The sequence below is a fragment of the Moschus berezovskii genome, chromosome 27 (assembly GCF_049115385.1).
Source record: "Moschus berezovskii isolate FMDL1 chromosome 27, NW_MosBer_1.0, whole genome shotgun sequence".
Classification (NCBI taxonomy): Eukaryota; Metazoa; Chordata; class Mammalia; order Artiodactyla; family Moschidae; genus Moschus; species Moschus berezovskii.
The window spans coordinates 32,433,769-32,446,838 of record NC_142486.1 but is presented as its reverse complement, the minus strand read 5'-3'; the positions used below and the strand labels follow the sequence as shown (position 1 = coordinate 32,446,838).

General features: G+C 56.8%; 1 protein-coding gene across 7 annotated transcripts in view; it reads left to right on the top strand.

Annotated features, from left to right (window-relative positions):
- Nucleotides 1-9,386, top strand: part of CLEC16A (C-type lectin domain containing 16A) — a 241,052-nt gene extending 231,666 nt beyond the window's left edge. For 5 of the 7 annotated variants that reach the window (XM_055409497.2, XM_055409495.2, XM_055409494.2 and 2 more), the window contains one exon: nt 5,894-9,385. In XM_055409497.2, the coding sequence (XP_055265472.1) occupies nt 5,894-6,249 (356 nt within the window). In that variant the 3' untranslated portion in view covers nt 6,250-9,385. Of the gene's footprint in view, nt 1-2,443; nt 2,568-5,893 lie in introns of all 7 variants that reach the window. The other 2 variants (XM_088832968.1, XM_055409498.2) reach the window with 2 other exon arrangements.
- Nucleotides 9,387-13,070: the final 3,684 nt, after the last annotated feature.

Here is a 13,070-nt window from a genome sequence, read left to right as displayed (position 1 = left end):
ACCAGTCCAGAATCTGGCTGGTAACAAGTCCATTCCTTTCCCCCACCTCTCTGGGATCTATCTATCAATTCCATTCTTGCAAATACAGACCGGAGAGCTGGTCTGTCTCCAAGAAACAGCCCCCACGCCCATCAGGGCCAAGGCCCCAGCCGAGGCTTCAGGCCCGCACAGGCAGAGGGACCGTCACCAGAAGGGGAAAGGGACCCGCCTAGACAGGTCACCAGTTTGCCAGTGGCCCACAGATATCCTTCTGTGCGGGGAACAGCTGCTTCTGAGTCTCCTTCACATACCAAAAGACAGATCATGGACACTCGTGAGTGGCTTCTTAGCAAGCGAAGGCCCTCAAATCAGGGCCAAGAGACACCCCAGGCTGAAGTGAAAGTGTATTCCCTCAGTCATGTCTGGCTCTTTGCAACCCCATAGACTGTAGCCCACCAGGCTTCTCGTCCATGGGATTCTCCAGGGGCATCTTCCTGACCCAGGGATCAAACCTGGGTCACCTGCATTGCAGGTGGATTCTTTACTGTCTGAGCCACCAGGGAAGCCCCCAGACTGAAGGAGAGGTCAAAACTGAATTCTGTGGTAACCACGGGAGCCAACCAGAAAGAGCTGGGGGCAAGGGGATTTTATTCTCATTGTGAATTATTTATCTGTTAAAGCTGGGCCCCCTGGGGCTTTTATTGTTTGGTTTAACACCTGGTACCTGAGTCTGCCTGTTCCTACTGTCCTTTAAAGACAGTTTGCTGGAACCCTCAAGTCTTTTCCAAGCAGGCACCCTGTGCTGCAGAGCCGTGCAGGCACCCGGCCTCTTGTCGCCGGCTCTTCCGGCATAGCCAGCCTCGTGGGCCTCAGCTCGTTCTCCAGGGAGAAAATCATGGGTTTGGAGTGAGCAGGGTTTTTTTTCCCTTAAACATTTTATGGTTTTGAGAAACTGAAATTGAAGAAAACATATGGCGGGAAAGAGAATAGACCCAATTTTAGAACCAAATGGAGGATCAGTAGGAACACTTTAGAAGCATCTTCGGGGTTATGCCCGTGCATGTGCTCACGTGCGTGCACACACACGCACACGCACGCACGCACTGTGGGATTCTAGTCAGAAAGCCTCCGCTACGAGCTCTGTGGCCCACACCAAGTTCCTCACACAGCCACTCTGCCTCCGACCTTCAGTCCTTTGTGTTTCACCTGTGTTCTGGGTGAGTGACTTTGGGGAGGAGGATGGAAACTTTTTTGTTAATAAATGAAGTCAGACTGAAGGCCAAGGCTGCTCTTTCCAGTGTCCATCTTCAGGCCCAGGGAGTTCTGAGCCGGGCCCCCCCTAGGGTTTATAGGCAGAAGGAAGCGCTTGGCTCCTGGTGGCCCCGCGTTGGACGCCTGTCCCAGTCCCTCCCTCGCCGTCCTCACCTGCTCCCTGAGACAATTGTCCGAACCTGCGACCTTCAGCCCCAAGCACCCAGCTGGTCCCACTTGGGCCGACTGAGCGCCAGACAGCTCAGGGCCGACCCATGTGTCACCGACCTCCAGCCCCGCAGGCGAGCAGGACTCTGAAGGACAAAACCCCAAGTCAAACATCTTCTCTCTTCTCCGCAGTGTTCTCCGTGACATTAATTTTAAGTGTGGTGAAATACACCTAACATCACATGTGCCATTTTAACCCCTTTTAAGCCAACAGTCCCATCCGTTCGCCTTGTTGTGCTCCGTGGCATTCATCGTAAGCTTGGCCCCACTGCGAGTTTGTCTCAGAGGGCGCGGTTGGTTCCTCCCCAGAGAGATGCTCCTAACACTTTTGTTGCAGCCGATTAGAACCCTCCCCCTGGCTGCTTGGCGCCTGCCCTCAGATCTTGCTGCTGTGGTGCAGTCTTGGTTTCAAAGGTGCGGATTGCAGAGCGCGGCGGCCGGTGGAGCGTCACCTCGCAGCTGGGGAGGGGGTGACCGGGGAGGGGGTCACAGGAGGCTCTGCTGGTGGCTTCAGGGGCTGCCTTGTCAGTGGGGGTCAGAAATCCACTTGTTTCTCTAACTGCATCAGCTCCGATCCCCCAACCACACACCCTTCCCTCCTCAGATGGGCCCAGGGATGCAGGGCTTTCATCTTAACCCACAGGCAGTTCTGGTCCTCCGTCACCGAGAACAGGTGTCGCTGACCACCCCGAGGCTTTCCTTCCCAACAGAACAGACCTCCGCCGTCTTTACCTGCTTGAGTCCCACGCACGGACAATGTGGTTCTTAGCCCATCTTAGCCCCCACCTTCTCCCGGGGTTGGTGGGGGTGGGATGGGGTGTCCCGCGTGCGTGGGGCCGCGTCAGCAGCCCCCCGAGCGCAGCCCCGCCCCTGCCCCGCGCTGTCGCCGGTGCTTCGCGTACGTCACTTCCGTGTCCCCTCCGTGTGCCCCTCTCTGTGCGGTTGTTAAAAGCTCTCTGTGATCTGTCGCTGTGTTTCCCTCTAGTCAGGAGTGGCAGGAAAGGACGCCGGCGAGTGTTCAGCCTGTCGGAGGCCGACAGTCACGGCGGCCACTGGGTTTAGTGCTTCGATCGGCAGCTGTCACGGCACCTCTGGCTCGGTCACTGCAGGCAGGTCTCCTCCGTTAGCCTCCTGGGCCCGCGACGACCCCCGCCACCGCCCCACACGCTGCATTTCCAACTCCTGCAGACCCCCAGAACGCTGGGCGAGGGCACAGGGAGCCCCAGCCGCCTGCCTGAGCCATTTCCACAGCTGCAGTCCCCTCCTGGCCTCATCCCACCCAAGGACCGAACCCCCTGGCCCTTGACCCAGGGGGTTCAGCTGGGTCAGCTCCTCCGCGAGGCAGAGCCAGGCAGGCTGGAAACACTGCCCTCCATGAGACACCACACCAGGCTAGGCACAAGCCCTCAGCTAAGGGGGTTTCCAGCCCCTTCCCCCCAGGGCCCCCAGTTAGGCCATGAGGGCTAGGTAGTAGAATTTGCAAAAAGCCACAAAGAAGTCACCTCGTTGCTTTTTTTTCTTTTCCTTTTCCTCCCTGCCCCACCCCCACCCCACTCCCCCTCGCCTCAGCCTTGCTCCTATCTAAGTGGTAGATTCTATCACATTCCAGCTGGAGGCCAAGGCATTTCACGCGTAAGCGCGCTGGTGGACGTGATCCACCATTTTCCCTTCTTGCAATCAGAGCTCCAAGTGGGGGCTGTGGTCACTGCCACCCTCCCGTGATGCTCTCCCTAGGGTTCCCCACCCCCCCGCCCCGTGCCCTCCGTCTGGGCAGCAGCACTCCATCAGACAGCAGCCTTTGCCTTCTCTTGCGTTTAAAAGCTGCCTCCCCGAGCTTTGCCCTCCTACTTGCTGTGTTTTCTTCCCTACGTCGCTCAGTCCCACCTCCGCAAGCCTGAGCATGTCAGATCCTCGTCTTAGCCCTGGAGCTGCAGATCAGCCTCCAAGAGTGCCAACCAGGGACTCAGGGCACCCGCTGCCTTGGTTTCAACTTGAGGCAGCACCACGGGGAAGCTGAGCACCCCTCACGGGAACTGGACGTCGGGCTCTCTGGCTCCGGCCTCCACTCGTCTCCTGGGTCAGGCCCGAACCTGTGCCCTCGGAGCTCAGAAACACCAGCAGACAAGCGAGGCCGGAAGGTCCGCAGTGACCACTGCAGGTCCGTGCTTGACCAGGAGCGGTGTCCTCCCTGGGTAATTTTCCCTTGAATGTATGAATTTGGAGCTAACATTCAGGAAGCAGCTGTTAGTTGAAAAATCAGTAGGTAGGTATAGATAGATAGGTGGGAAACAGATGGATGATAGACAGAAGATGCTCGACAGGCAGAGCTAGGTGATTGATAGACAGATGACAGGTAGCTAGAAACAAAGAGTAGCGTTGTAGACAATGGGTAAGAAAAGGTTATTTTTCTTGTTTAAAAAAAACAATAGGAAGAGGCTCTTTTTCAGGGGACAAATGGATCCTTTTAATAAAGTTGTTCTTTTCCTAAAAAAGAAACCACTTTTGTGTGTACCGCATCGTTTGTTGGTTTGTTTCCTAATATACTTAACGGCAGCCTTCCCACACGCTTGATCGTTCTCACCACCAGAAACCCGGGCAGGACTCAGGGAGTGAGGTTTGCCAGCCTCTTGAAAATTTGCGTGCAAGTGCAGACCCGAGGAAAGAGGGAATTCTCCTGGAGAATTCCACAGAAAACGTGAAGGAAAGGCTCCGAAGCTCTGTCTCCAGATGGCACAGAAGTGCCGTTTGGGTGGTTAGTCATCTCTAAACTGCCTCGCCAGCAGCTGAGCCCACACGTGGGTCCTTCTGTAATAAGTTCCTGGACACACTCGTGTGAAGCGGGGCGAGGCTGCCGGAGCAGGGGAGCCCCACGCTCAGAGCCTCCCGTTCAGGGCGCGCCACGTCCCAACATGAGCCCAAGGCCTGAAATCAGCCCATCACCACCAGGCGTCCTTACTGAGTGGAGCCAATTCACTGAATTTCAGAGAAACAGAAAGCGCATGGGGTCCTCCCTCAGCGTTTCTGGGCTCAGATCATACCCCAAGTCATTGTTTCCGCTAGTGCTCGCCCATGCCCACCAACACCGCCGCCCTCGGGCCCCATGTGGTGGCTCTCTGTGGGCCTACTCTTTAAAAAAAAAAAAAAAAGGGCGGGGAAGAAAGAAAAGAAAAAGGACCTTGTGCAGCAGTGACCTGCGGCCTTTCTGAGCTCGCCGTGCCCAGATGGGGGTCCTCTGGGAGGAGCGATGTGTGCTTTGGGAAACCCCATCTGCTGCTTGTGCCTTTTCTCCACGCCGGGGACCCTCTTTCCTCTCTCTCATCCCATTCTGTACGCCCTTCGGTTTTATTTTGCGCTTGGTTTTTCCATTCTTTTGCTCTGTGTTCAGTTTGCGGTTCTGTTTTGTTTTGGCTTAACTTAAAAAAAAATACAACTCACTTAAGTGGAATCAACTGAACCAAAAAACAACGTCTGCCATCATCCCAGGGCCCAGAGTGCTTTTGGATTCCCACTCCACACAGTATGCTCAAAGCCCTGTTGACCCCAGGATCTGTAACAAGGGAGATTTGCTCTCTGAGCGAGACGCCCATGGCCTTCTCATCTGTGTTTTCCGATCACTGGCACGTGAAGTCTTGGCAGATGTTTCCCACGAGGGAGCCCCAGTCCAGCTGGTGTCTCTGCCAGCCCTGCTCCTCTTTGAAAAGCAAATAAGCCATTCGCCTGTAATCTAATCAACGGATTTCAAAAAGCACCAAAAAAAGAAACTGCTGCTCCAAAAATAACTGCTTCGGGCCACCCCTCCTTCCTGACGTGGTTTCTCTCGGTGGCCCCGGCATGGGGGTGGAGAGGGGAGAGACCCTCAGCATAGAAATGGCCTGGCGATTGCAGCCCCTTGTTGGGTGCTAACTCAGCACTCAGAGCAGGAGCAGGTGAGAGAACCACAGTCCGAAGTCCTGTTCTAGTTTTGCAAAACCGAAAAGTTCTACAGAATTCCTTTTTTTTTTTTTAATATTGCAGTGAGTTCCCTCTTGGGCACTGTTACCAAATATAGACTCTGAGAAACGGCCTGTGGTGATAAGCACACCCAAGCCCGTCTCTCTCTAAACATGTATTTCTCCTTGGGCAGGTGGTTCATACTCGGAGCCGGTTTAGGCTGTTTCCTGGCACAGGGAACTGGGCTTCTGGCTCCACACTGCACAGGCCCCTAAATGTGTCCCTTGCTTCACAAGTCAGGGTAACCCTGGGCCCTGGCTGACTTGCCCCAGACCTAAGTGGGTCCCCAGAAGGAGGAAGGGGAGGCAAGCTGGTTCCCCCACACGCTTCATCTCCCACCCACACGTCCCCTGGCCTTTGTTCAGGATGGGAGCAGAGGGTGCCAGCGCAAGCAGAGCCTCTTGGAGCTGAGCGTGCCTCTCTTTCTTCTCCCCCCCTTGCCCAGATGACCCCATGATCACGGATCAGCCTCAGCCTAACCTCCCCGACCAGTTGGTGATCGTCAATGAAACAGAAGCTGAGGCCAGGCCCAGCAAGAGCCTGGCGAGGAGTGTGGACGTGGAGCCCGTCACCCTGTCGCCCAGCCTCACCCCCGCCCAGCAGCCCGCCATCTCCCTACTCTGCGAGGACGCTGCAGACACGCTGAGCGTGGAGTCGCTGACCCTCGTCCCACCCGTCGACCGCCACAGCCTCCACGCCCTCACCGGCACCCCGGCGCCACCCTCGCCAGCTGTGGTGGGCACAGGGGCCCCAGGCTCGGGGACTGGGCGGCCGGAGCCAGCAGACCCCGCCGAGCCCTGAGCCGGCCTCCTTTGGTGTGTTCATGTGTGTCGGGGGTGGGGGGGCCCGCCAGCAGGGACCTGGTACAGCTGACCCCCCAGGAACATCCACAGTTCTTCTTGGTCCCAGGGAGCACCTCAAACCACCCTCACGCTCCTCTGCTCCGATTTGAATCCCCCTTTAACTTCACGCCTCTTTGAGAGCAGGCTGGGACCAGTGGCAACACCCCAGCGAACCCAGATCATCCTACAGCCGCCTCAGGGAGGGGGCTGGGCTCCTGGTCTCAGAGCCCTCGGCCCCCAGGGGGTAGGGGGAGCAGCGGCAGACCCATCAGCAGCACTCGCTTCATCAGCCAGCCCCTCCCCTGTCTCAGAGGCCCTCTGCCACCATCCCCAGTGTGCAGAGAAGCAGGGGACATGGTCACTTCATGTAGAAATTTCTAGAAAAGCGAACTCCGATAAACACCTCCTTTGGATATTTATCCTGCTTTTGGCAGCAGATGAAAAACAGCTGTTTAAAAAGTTAAAAAAAAAAAAAGAAAGAAATGTCCTCCGCCCTAAGGTTTGATGTCATGTTAAAAGTATAATATTCCTGTAGAGATTTCGTTTTCATTTTCCCTTGAAGTTCCCAGGATTTGCGGTTTAGAGTTCTCTGTCCGGCTTTCTCCATTGTCTTTAGGGACTCTGACTTCTTTGTTCCTCACTAATCCGGCGAGCCTGTGGAATGATAGAAGTCCCTTCTGGAAAGTTTAAAGTATTTTTTAAGCATAAATAAGGGAGAGACACATATCCTCAGGTACACACAGAGCTGGGAGGGCCAAAAGTTTCTCTGCCATGGCAGCCCAGGGCGTCACCCAGATCTTTCCATGAAAAGGGGGACTGTGGTCAGGTCCCTGCTCAGGGCCACTCCCCATCCTTCTGGACTGAAACCAAACAGGACAGTTTTCCAGCACGGCCTTCAGTTGTCACCATCTCTCCATTTGCCTACAAAAGAACTGTGTGGGACTGCAGGGACTCTGGTCTCCGAGGCTCTGATGGAAAGAAAAGGTCATGGAAACCGTGCTCCAAGGCCGTTGCCTGCTGCTCAGCTGTGTGGGTGCCCACAGGCAGGGACACCCCAAGGGTCAGCCCCTGCCCAGCAGCGAGGACATGACGTCCTAGGAGCCTGGGTTTCGTCCCTCTTCCTCTCAGCTGCTGCTGTAAAGATGCGAGCTCGTTTGTGTTTGGTTTGGTTTTGTAATGAAAACTCCTGGTTCCTTCTCCATTTGCACTGGTGTGTGCAGACCAGGTCTCCTCTGTATCCGATAAAGCTCCCAAGATGTTCTTTCTGCTCAGACCAGGCACAGCCAAGCGACCCTCACCTCACTGATCGATGTTCAGACCTTGCAGTACTGGCCTCCACGTGTTCCCTCAAGAGTGTGAGCACCCACTGTGTCAGCACTGGCCGGGCCGGCCTATCAGGCGGCCTCAGAAGATGCTACGCAAACTCACCTGTTAGAGGAACCCATCCCCCTCACCTCCTCCTCCATCTGGAATCAGGCAGGGCCTGCCTGGGCCAGATTCAGCTTCCTGAAGGAAACACCCGGTTCCCCCAAGGACAGGCGTGGTGTCTGCGGTACAGGTCTCTCTAGCCATCAGAAGCCCCTGGGCAGGTGAGACCAGCCAGCACCAACAGGGGAAAAGACCCAGCTCAGACAGGAGGCCATTTCGGCAGAAATTCCAGGGGCCCCAGCAAGGAGGGACAAGCCATGACCTTCAGCAGAGCCCTACGGAAAGAACAGGAGGCAGGGACAGAAGGAGGGAGAAAGTGTGTGTTGTCAGGGACGGGACCCCACTGGTTCCTCTGCTGGGATGAGGCTCAGGATCGCTCCGGAGCCCCCCATTTCTGCTTTTGAAACGATTCTGGAGCAGCAGAAAGGAGGAAAGGCCAGCGGCATTATTGTGAGGAAGAAGCCCAGCCCTTCAAGCTCTACAGGAGCAAGATCTCGGCCAGCGGGGACCACACGCCCGGAAGGACCTGGGGCAGCATCGCCAGGCGGGAGAGCTGAATGCAGACCAGCCTCCATGGGCTACTGAGCAGAAGATGCGATCAGGCCAAGCTTCCACCCCACGCCTGGCCCAGGGGCAGACCTCTCCCCAGGTGGGCTCGCAGGGTTGGTCCCAGGCCACCTACAGCCTGCTGGCAGCCAGATCCCCGCCATCTTGGCAGTACTGGGCACAACCACGTCTTCAGGAGCACCCCTGAAAAGCGAATGGTGGGGGCACCTCCAGAGGGGCCCTTCCAGACAACAGGCACCGGGTCTCCGGGGCAGAGAGAGGTAGAACCAGGAATTCTTAGTGAGCCTGGGGCAGGCGGGGGCCATGGCCCCATGACACATGGGTACCAGGCTCGGATCATCCATCCCTCCATCTCCACGTCCTGTTCCTCCAAGACCCCCCCCCCAAGTTCACATCAGGCCCGTTGGGTTTGCCAAGTCAGGGGCAGAGCTGGTCACATCTACCCCCAAACATCAGCTTTGAAAGTGGCTGGGGAAAAGCAAACGTGTTTCTGGTTTGCCAGCAGGGGCGCCTCAAAGTCAGACAGGCACGTACCCCCACAATCCAGGATGGGGTATTGATTGTCCTTCAGCACCAGCAGACCCTCTGTGCCCCCCGTGCCCCTCCAGGCCTGCCCTGCTTGCTGCTCTCTGCAGAAGGCAGCTCGCCCGCCACCCCAAACACCTGCCCTGCAACCCGGGGGCAAGTCATGGAACGTACCCTCTGCAGACATACACTAGATTTCCCTAAGGTCTCTAGATGCACCGGTCCAAAAGGCACAAGGCGGGGTGAGGACCAACGCTCAGCTTCTTTTCTAGACGCAATAAATAAGAAATATTTAATGCAGTCACGATGACAGGGGGCGGAAACTGTAAGGGTTCCTTATGTTCCTCCAAGTTGAAAATATGTAAATAATTCTTGTCCTGGGGTGGAGCAGGATTGAGAAACCTCATGCTTTCTGGGCCTCGGGACCGTTCCAGGGAAGTACCTGCTCTCGCCAGCGTGACTCATGCTTCACGGGTACCGAACACAAGGGTGGAAATGAAAACTGGAACTTCCTTGTAAATTTGAATTTGGCAATAAAAAAAAAAAAAGAGTTACCAAGAATGTGGCCACTGCTCCATGGCTCTGTGGCGGGAAGGCCACAACCGGCAGAGGGGAAGGTTCTTGGCCGTCTGACCCCCCGCCCTGTCGGAGCTGCCGGGTGGGGTGCAGCCGCTGGGTCCTCCCCACCCCCACCCTGGCCAGGTACCCCCAGTTCCCAAAAGGAGGGGCAGGGAGAACACCTCAGAAAGGAGCCCCCAACCCCAGGCAGGCCAGGCTCAGCTTCCACACCTAGAGAATGGGCTCGTGACAGCCCTGCCTCGTAGGCTGAGCATGGGGCCCCAGTGCAATGTTGCTGCTGCACCTTGGGCTCCCCACCGAGGATAGTCAGGTGAGGTTGTGCCGGGAGGCGCCTTTCCCGGGCAGCGTGGGCTCTGGAAATCCCTAGAGGCGGCATCCCAGGTTGTCCTAAGGACTTCTGACTCTCCAGCTCAAAACTGGCCCAGAAACAGCTGGACCTTCTGGGCCTCGAGGTAAAACCCAAGTTGAGTACAAGGCATAAACGGGGTTCCCTGCTCGTGCCAAGGGTTGAGGCGATGCCGACGGGAGATGGGGGCCCCTGCTCTGTGGCCAGCCTGACACTGGCCACCAGCAGGCCTCCCTTCCCCAGCAGGCCCAGATTCCTCCCCTGAAGTCTGCCCACGAGGCCCAGGGCTGCGATGGTGCTGGGGTCCCCAGGGCTGAGGTTGGACCCTGCTCTGCAGCAGGGCCTGCAGGGTGCCCAGCACAGGTCCAGGGATTTCATTCGTGACGTGAAGTGCCAGAATAACTTCAGTCTAGAAAAAGGCACTTGCTGGAAAGATCCCCCTCAGAGAGAAGGTGGAAGACTGGCCTTGGGGCGGATGGAACCAGAGACAGCAGCTGTCAGCTCCCTGCCTGCAGAGGGTCTCAGAGCCTCTCTGGGCTGGGCCCTGGGGTGGGGAGACAGGCCCCAGGAGCCCAAGGAGAGGCCCACAAGCACCCACCTGCAGCACAGCCTTCCCGCGAATGAGGAAACTAGGCCTAGCGGGGCTCTTCGGGTGCAGCCCACCCTTTGTTTTGTGCTGCCCCCGGGCAGCCGGGCCAAGCGTCCCAGGCTCTTTATAGGAAGGAGGGAATGGGTGTTGGAATCATCTGGATGCCACAGTCTGGCACCACGGGCTGCCCCAGGCCTGGCCAGGGAGAGCCGGAGACGGTGTCAGTAGGAGAGCCTAGTGGGCAGCTCGGCTCAGAGGGTGCCTTGCGGACCGCGGCCTTTTCCTCCTCGGCCTCCCGGTTCTTAGGGCAGTACCAGCCTCTCTTCAGGAGGCAGAGTCTGGAGCCAGGTCACCCCTGCAGGCTTGGGGTGCAAAGCAAGGGCAGAACAGGCTGCAAAGCAAGGGCGGGAACAGGCTGCAAAGCAAGGGCAGGAACAGGCTGCCACATGGGTTGTTTGGCTCGTGGAGAGAATCGGGGGTCCACATGGGCAAAGTGCAGCGCCCAGGGCAGGTGGCCTGGGAGCCTGGGGCTCTTGGCATGAGACCTTCAGGGGCACCTTCCACCACCCCCCTTGGTGGGCCGGTTTGGTGGCCATGGGCCATCTCCTCGTCTCCGGTTCTGTGTAAGGCAGGCTGAGGAGCCCCCAGCTGCATGTACCCTCTGACTGCAAGGGGCCCAGGGTTTCCTCAGGAGTCTGCCTCGGGGAGGGTGACTGGCAGGCCTGGCCCAGCCTCCTCTGATGGCACCTGGAAGGTTGAAGGGCATTTGGGAAGGAGCGGGCGGCATCTTGTCCCTGAGTGACCTTGCGTCCCACTGGAGGACCATTTCCCAGCCAGTCGCCTGCTGGAACCCCTCCCTCTGCTGTCCTGCCTTCTCACCGCCCTTCAGGGCGATGGGGAAAAAAAAAACCCTCAATATCTGAAGTACTTTTCTCCAAAGGAAGAGGTTTGAATCACCACACCGGGAACAGGTGGGGCTTCCTGGGAACTGACTAGTGCAGTTGAGGTCTTGTGGGGCCACCCCCTGCCCCAAACCTCAGCTTCCCTCCCCCTAGCTCAGCCCTGCTGTGGCTTGCCAGTCCTCCCGCCAGTCCACCTCCTGGGCCACAGCCGTCCAGCCCAGCCCGGCTTCCCTCCAGAACGGGGGTAGCAAGTACCCACCTTGAACACACCCTTGCTCAACACTTGAATGTCACTACCACCTGAAATCACCTCCCTGGTTAATTCAGACCTCATATCCATGCCAAGGCCCCCACTCTGCAGCAGCCCAGTGCTAGGCCAGTCTCCTCCTAGAGAGATGATGGTGAATAAGACGAACAGAAAGGCAGGGGAACATCCCGACGTGACCCTGTGCCCAAGGCTCCTGCCTGAGTGACCACTCGAGGCCCTGAGTCTGCTCCGGGAGCTTTAGCCTCAGAGCTGAGAGCAGTGGATGTTTTAAAGCCAAAAAGTGGGGTTTCCCTGGTAGCTCAGTGGTAAAGAGTCCACCTGCCAGTACAGAAGACATGGGTTCAAGCCCTGATCTGAGAAGATTCCACATGCCTTGGAGCAACTAAACCCATGCCCCACTATTGAGCCTGAGCTCGAGAACCCAGGAGCCACAACCACTGAAGCCTGCGCGCCCTAGAGCCCGTGCTTTGCAACAAGAGAAGCCAATGCAGTGAGAAGCCCGCGTGCCTCAACTAGAGAATAGCCCCCACTCGACACAACTAGAGAAAGCAGCAAGGAAGATCCAGCATAGCTAAAAGTGAACATGATTTTTGTAAAAGCCAAACATGGAGGACTTACAGCTAAAAAGCGATGTGATTGGACTCATGTTGCAAGAGATCATGGGGCCTGCAGGTGAAGGACGGCCAGGAGGGGCCCATTGCATGCGGCGGGGCACTAGGGAAGCGGCCTGCGACAGGTTTAGGAGGTAAGGCTGAACATGCTCGTTGGACTGGTCATGAGGGAGAGAGCTCAGTGTCCCCCTGAACAGCTTCCAGCTGCCAGCTCCTCTCTGCACTGCTTTCTTCCTTAACCTGTTTCCCCGTTTGCCCTGTTGCTTCCACTGATCGCCAAAGGACTGCGGAGGCCTGGTGACAGTTTGGCAAAGCCTAGAAAAATATTAGCATTTTCCGCAATCCCACCCTGAAGGGACAACCCATGGGGGCACGCTGGAGATGTCCTTCCAGTCTTTTTGTCTATGCATTTGAGCAATTGACCTAACACAGGGGGTATGATTTCACGACCTGCTTTTGACACTTCGCCCCCTGGTCTCAGCGTTGCCCATGTTGCCAGAAGCTGCATTTCCAAAGAATGTGGAAAGTACTGCCGCAGGGTTGTGTCCCTTGGGTTAGCTGTTGCCCAGGGGTGGACCTTAAAGTTGCTTCCACTTTTATTATTTTAAATCACCCTGGCATGAGCCCCTTTACACATAAACCTTTGTCCACATTTTACGTTATCAATCCCTGGAACAGGTTCCGAGCATAGGTCGTAGAAACATAAATCACCTTCCGGCTCTGGCTGTAAATTGCCCAGTGGCTTTCAGAAAAGGTTGGCTCATCAACTCTCCCACCAGCCATGTGCCATTTCTCTTCAGCAGCCTCAGCCTGAGTGCTGCCAGTTTTTTAATTCTCCCCCATGGACTTCCCTGGTGGTCCAGTGGTTAAGACTCTGCCTACTAATGAAGGGGACACGGGTTCGATCCCTGGTCCAGGAAGATCCCACATGCCACAGAGCAGCTAAGCCGGTGCACCACAATAGT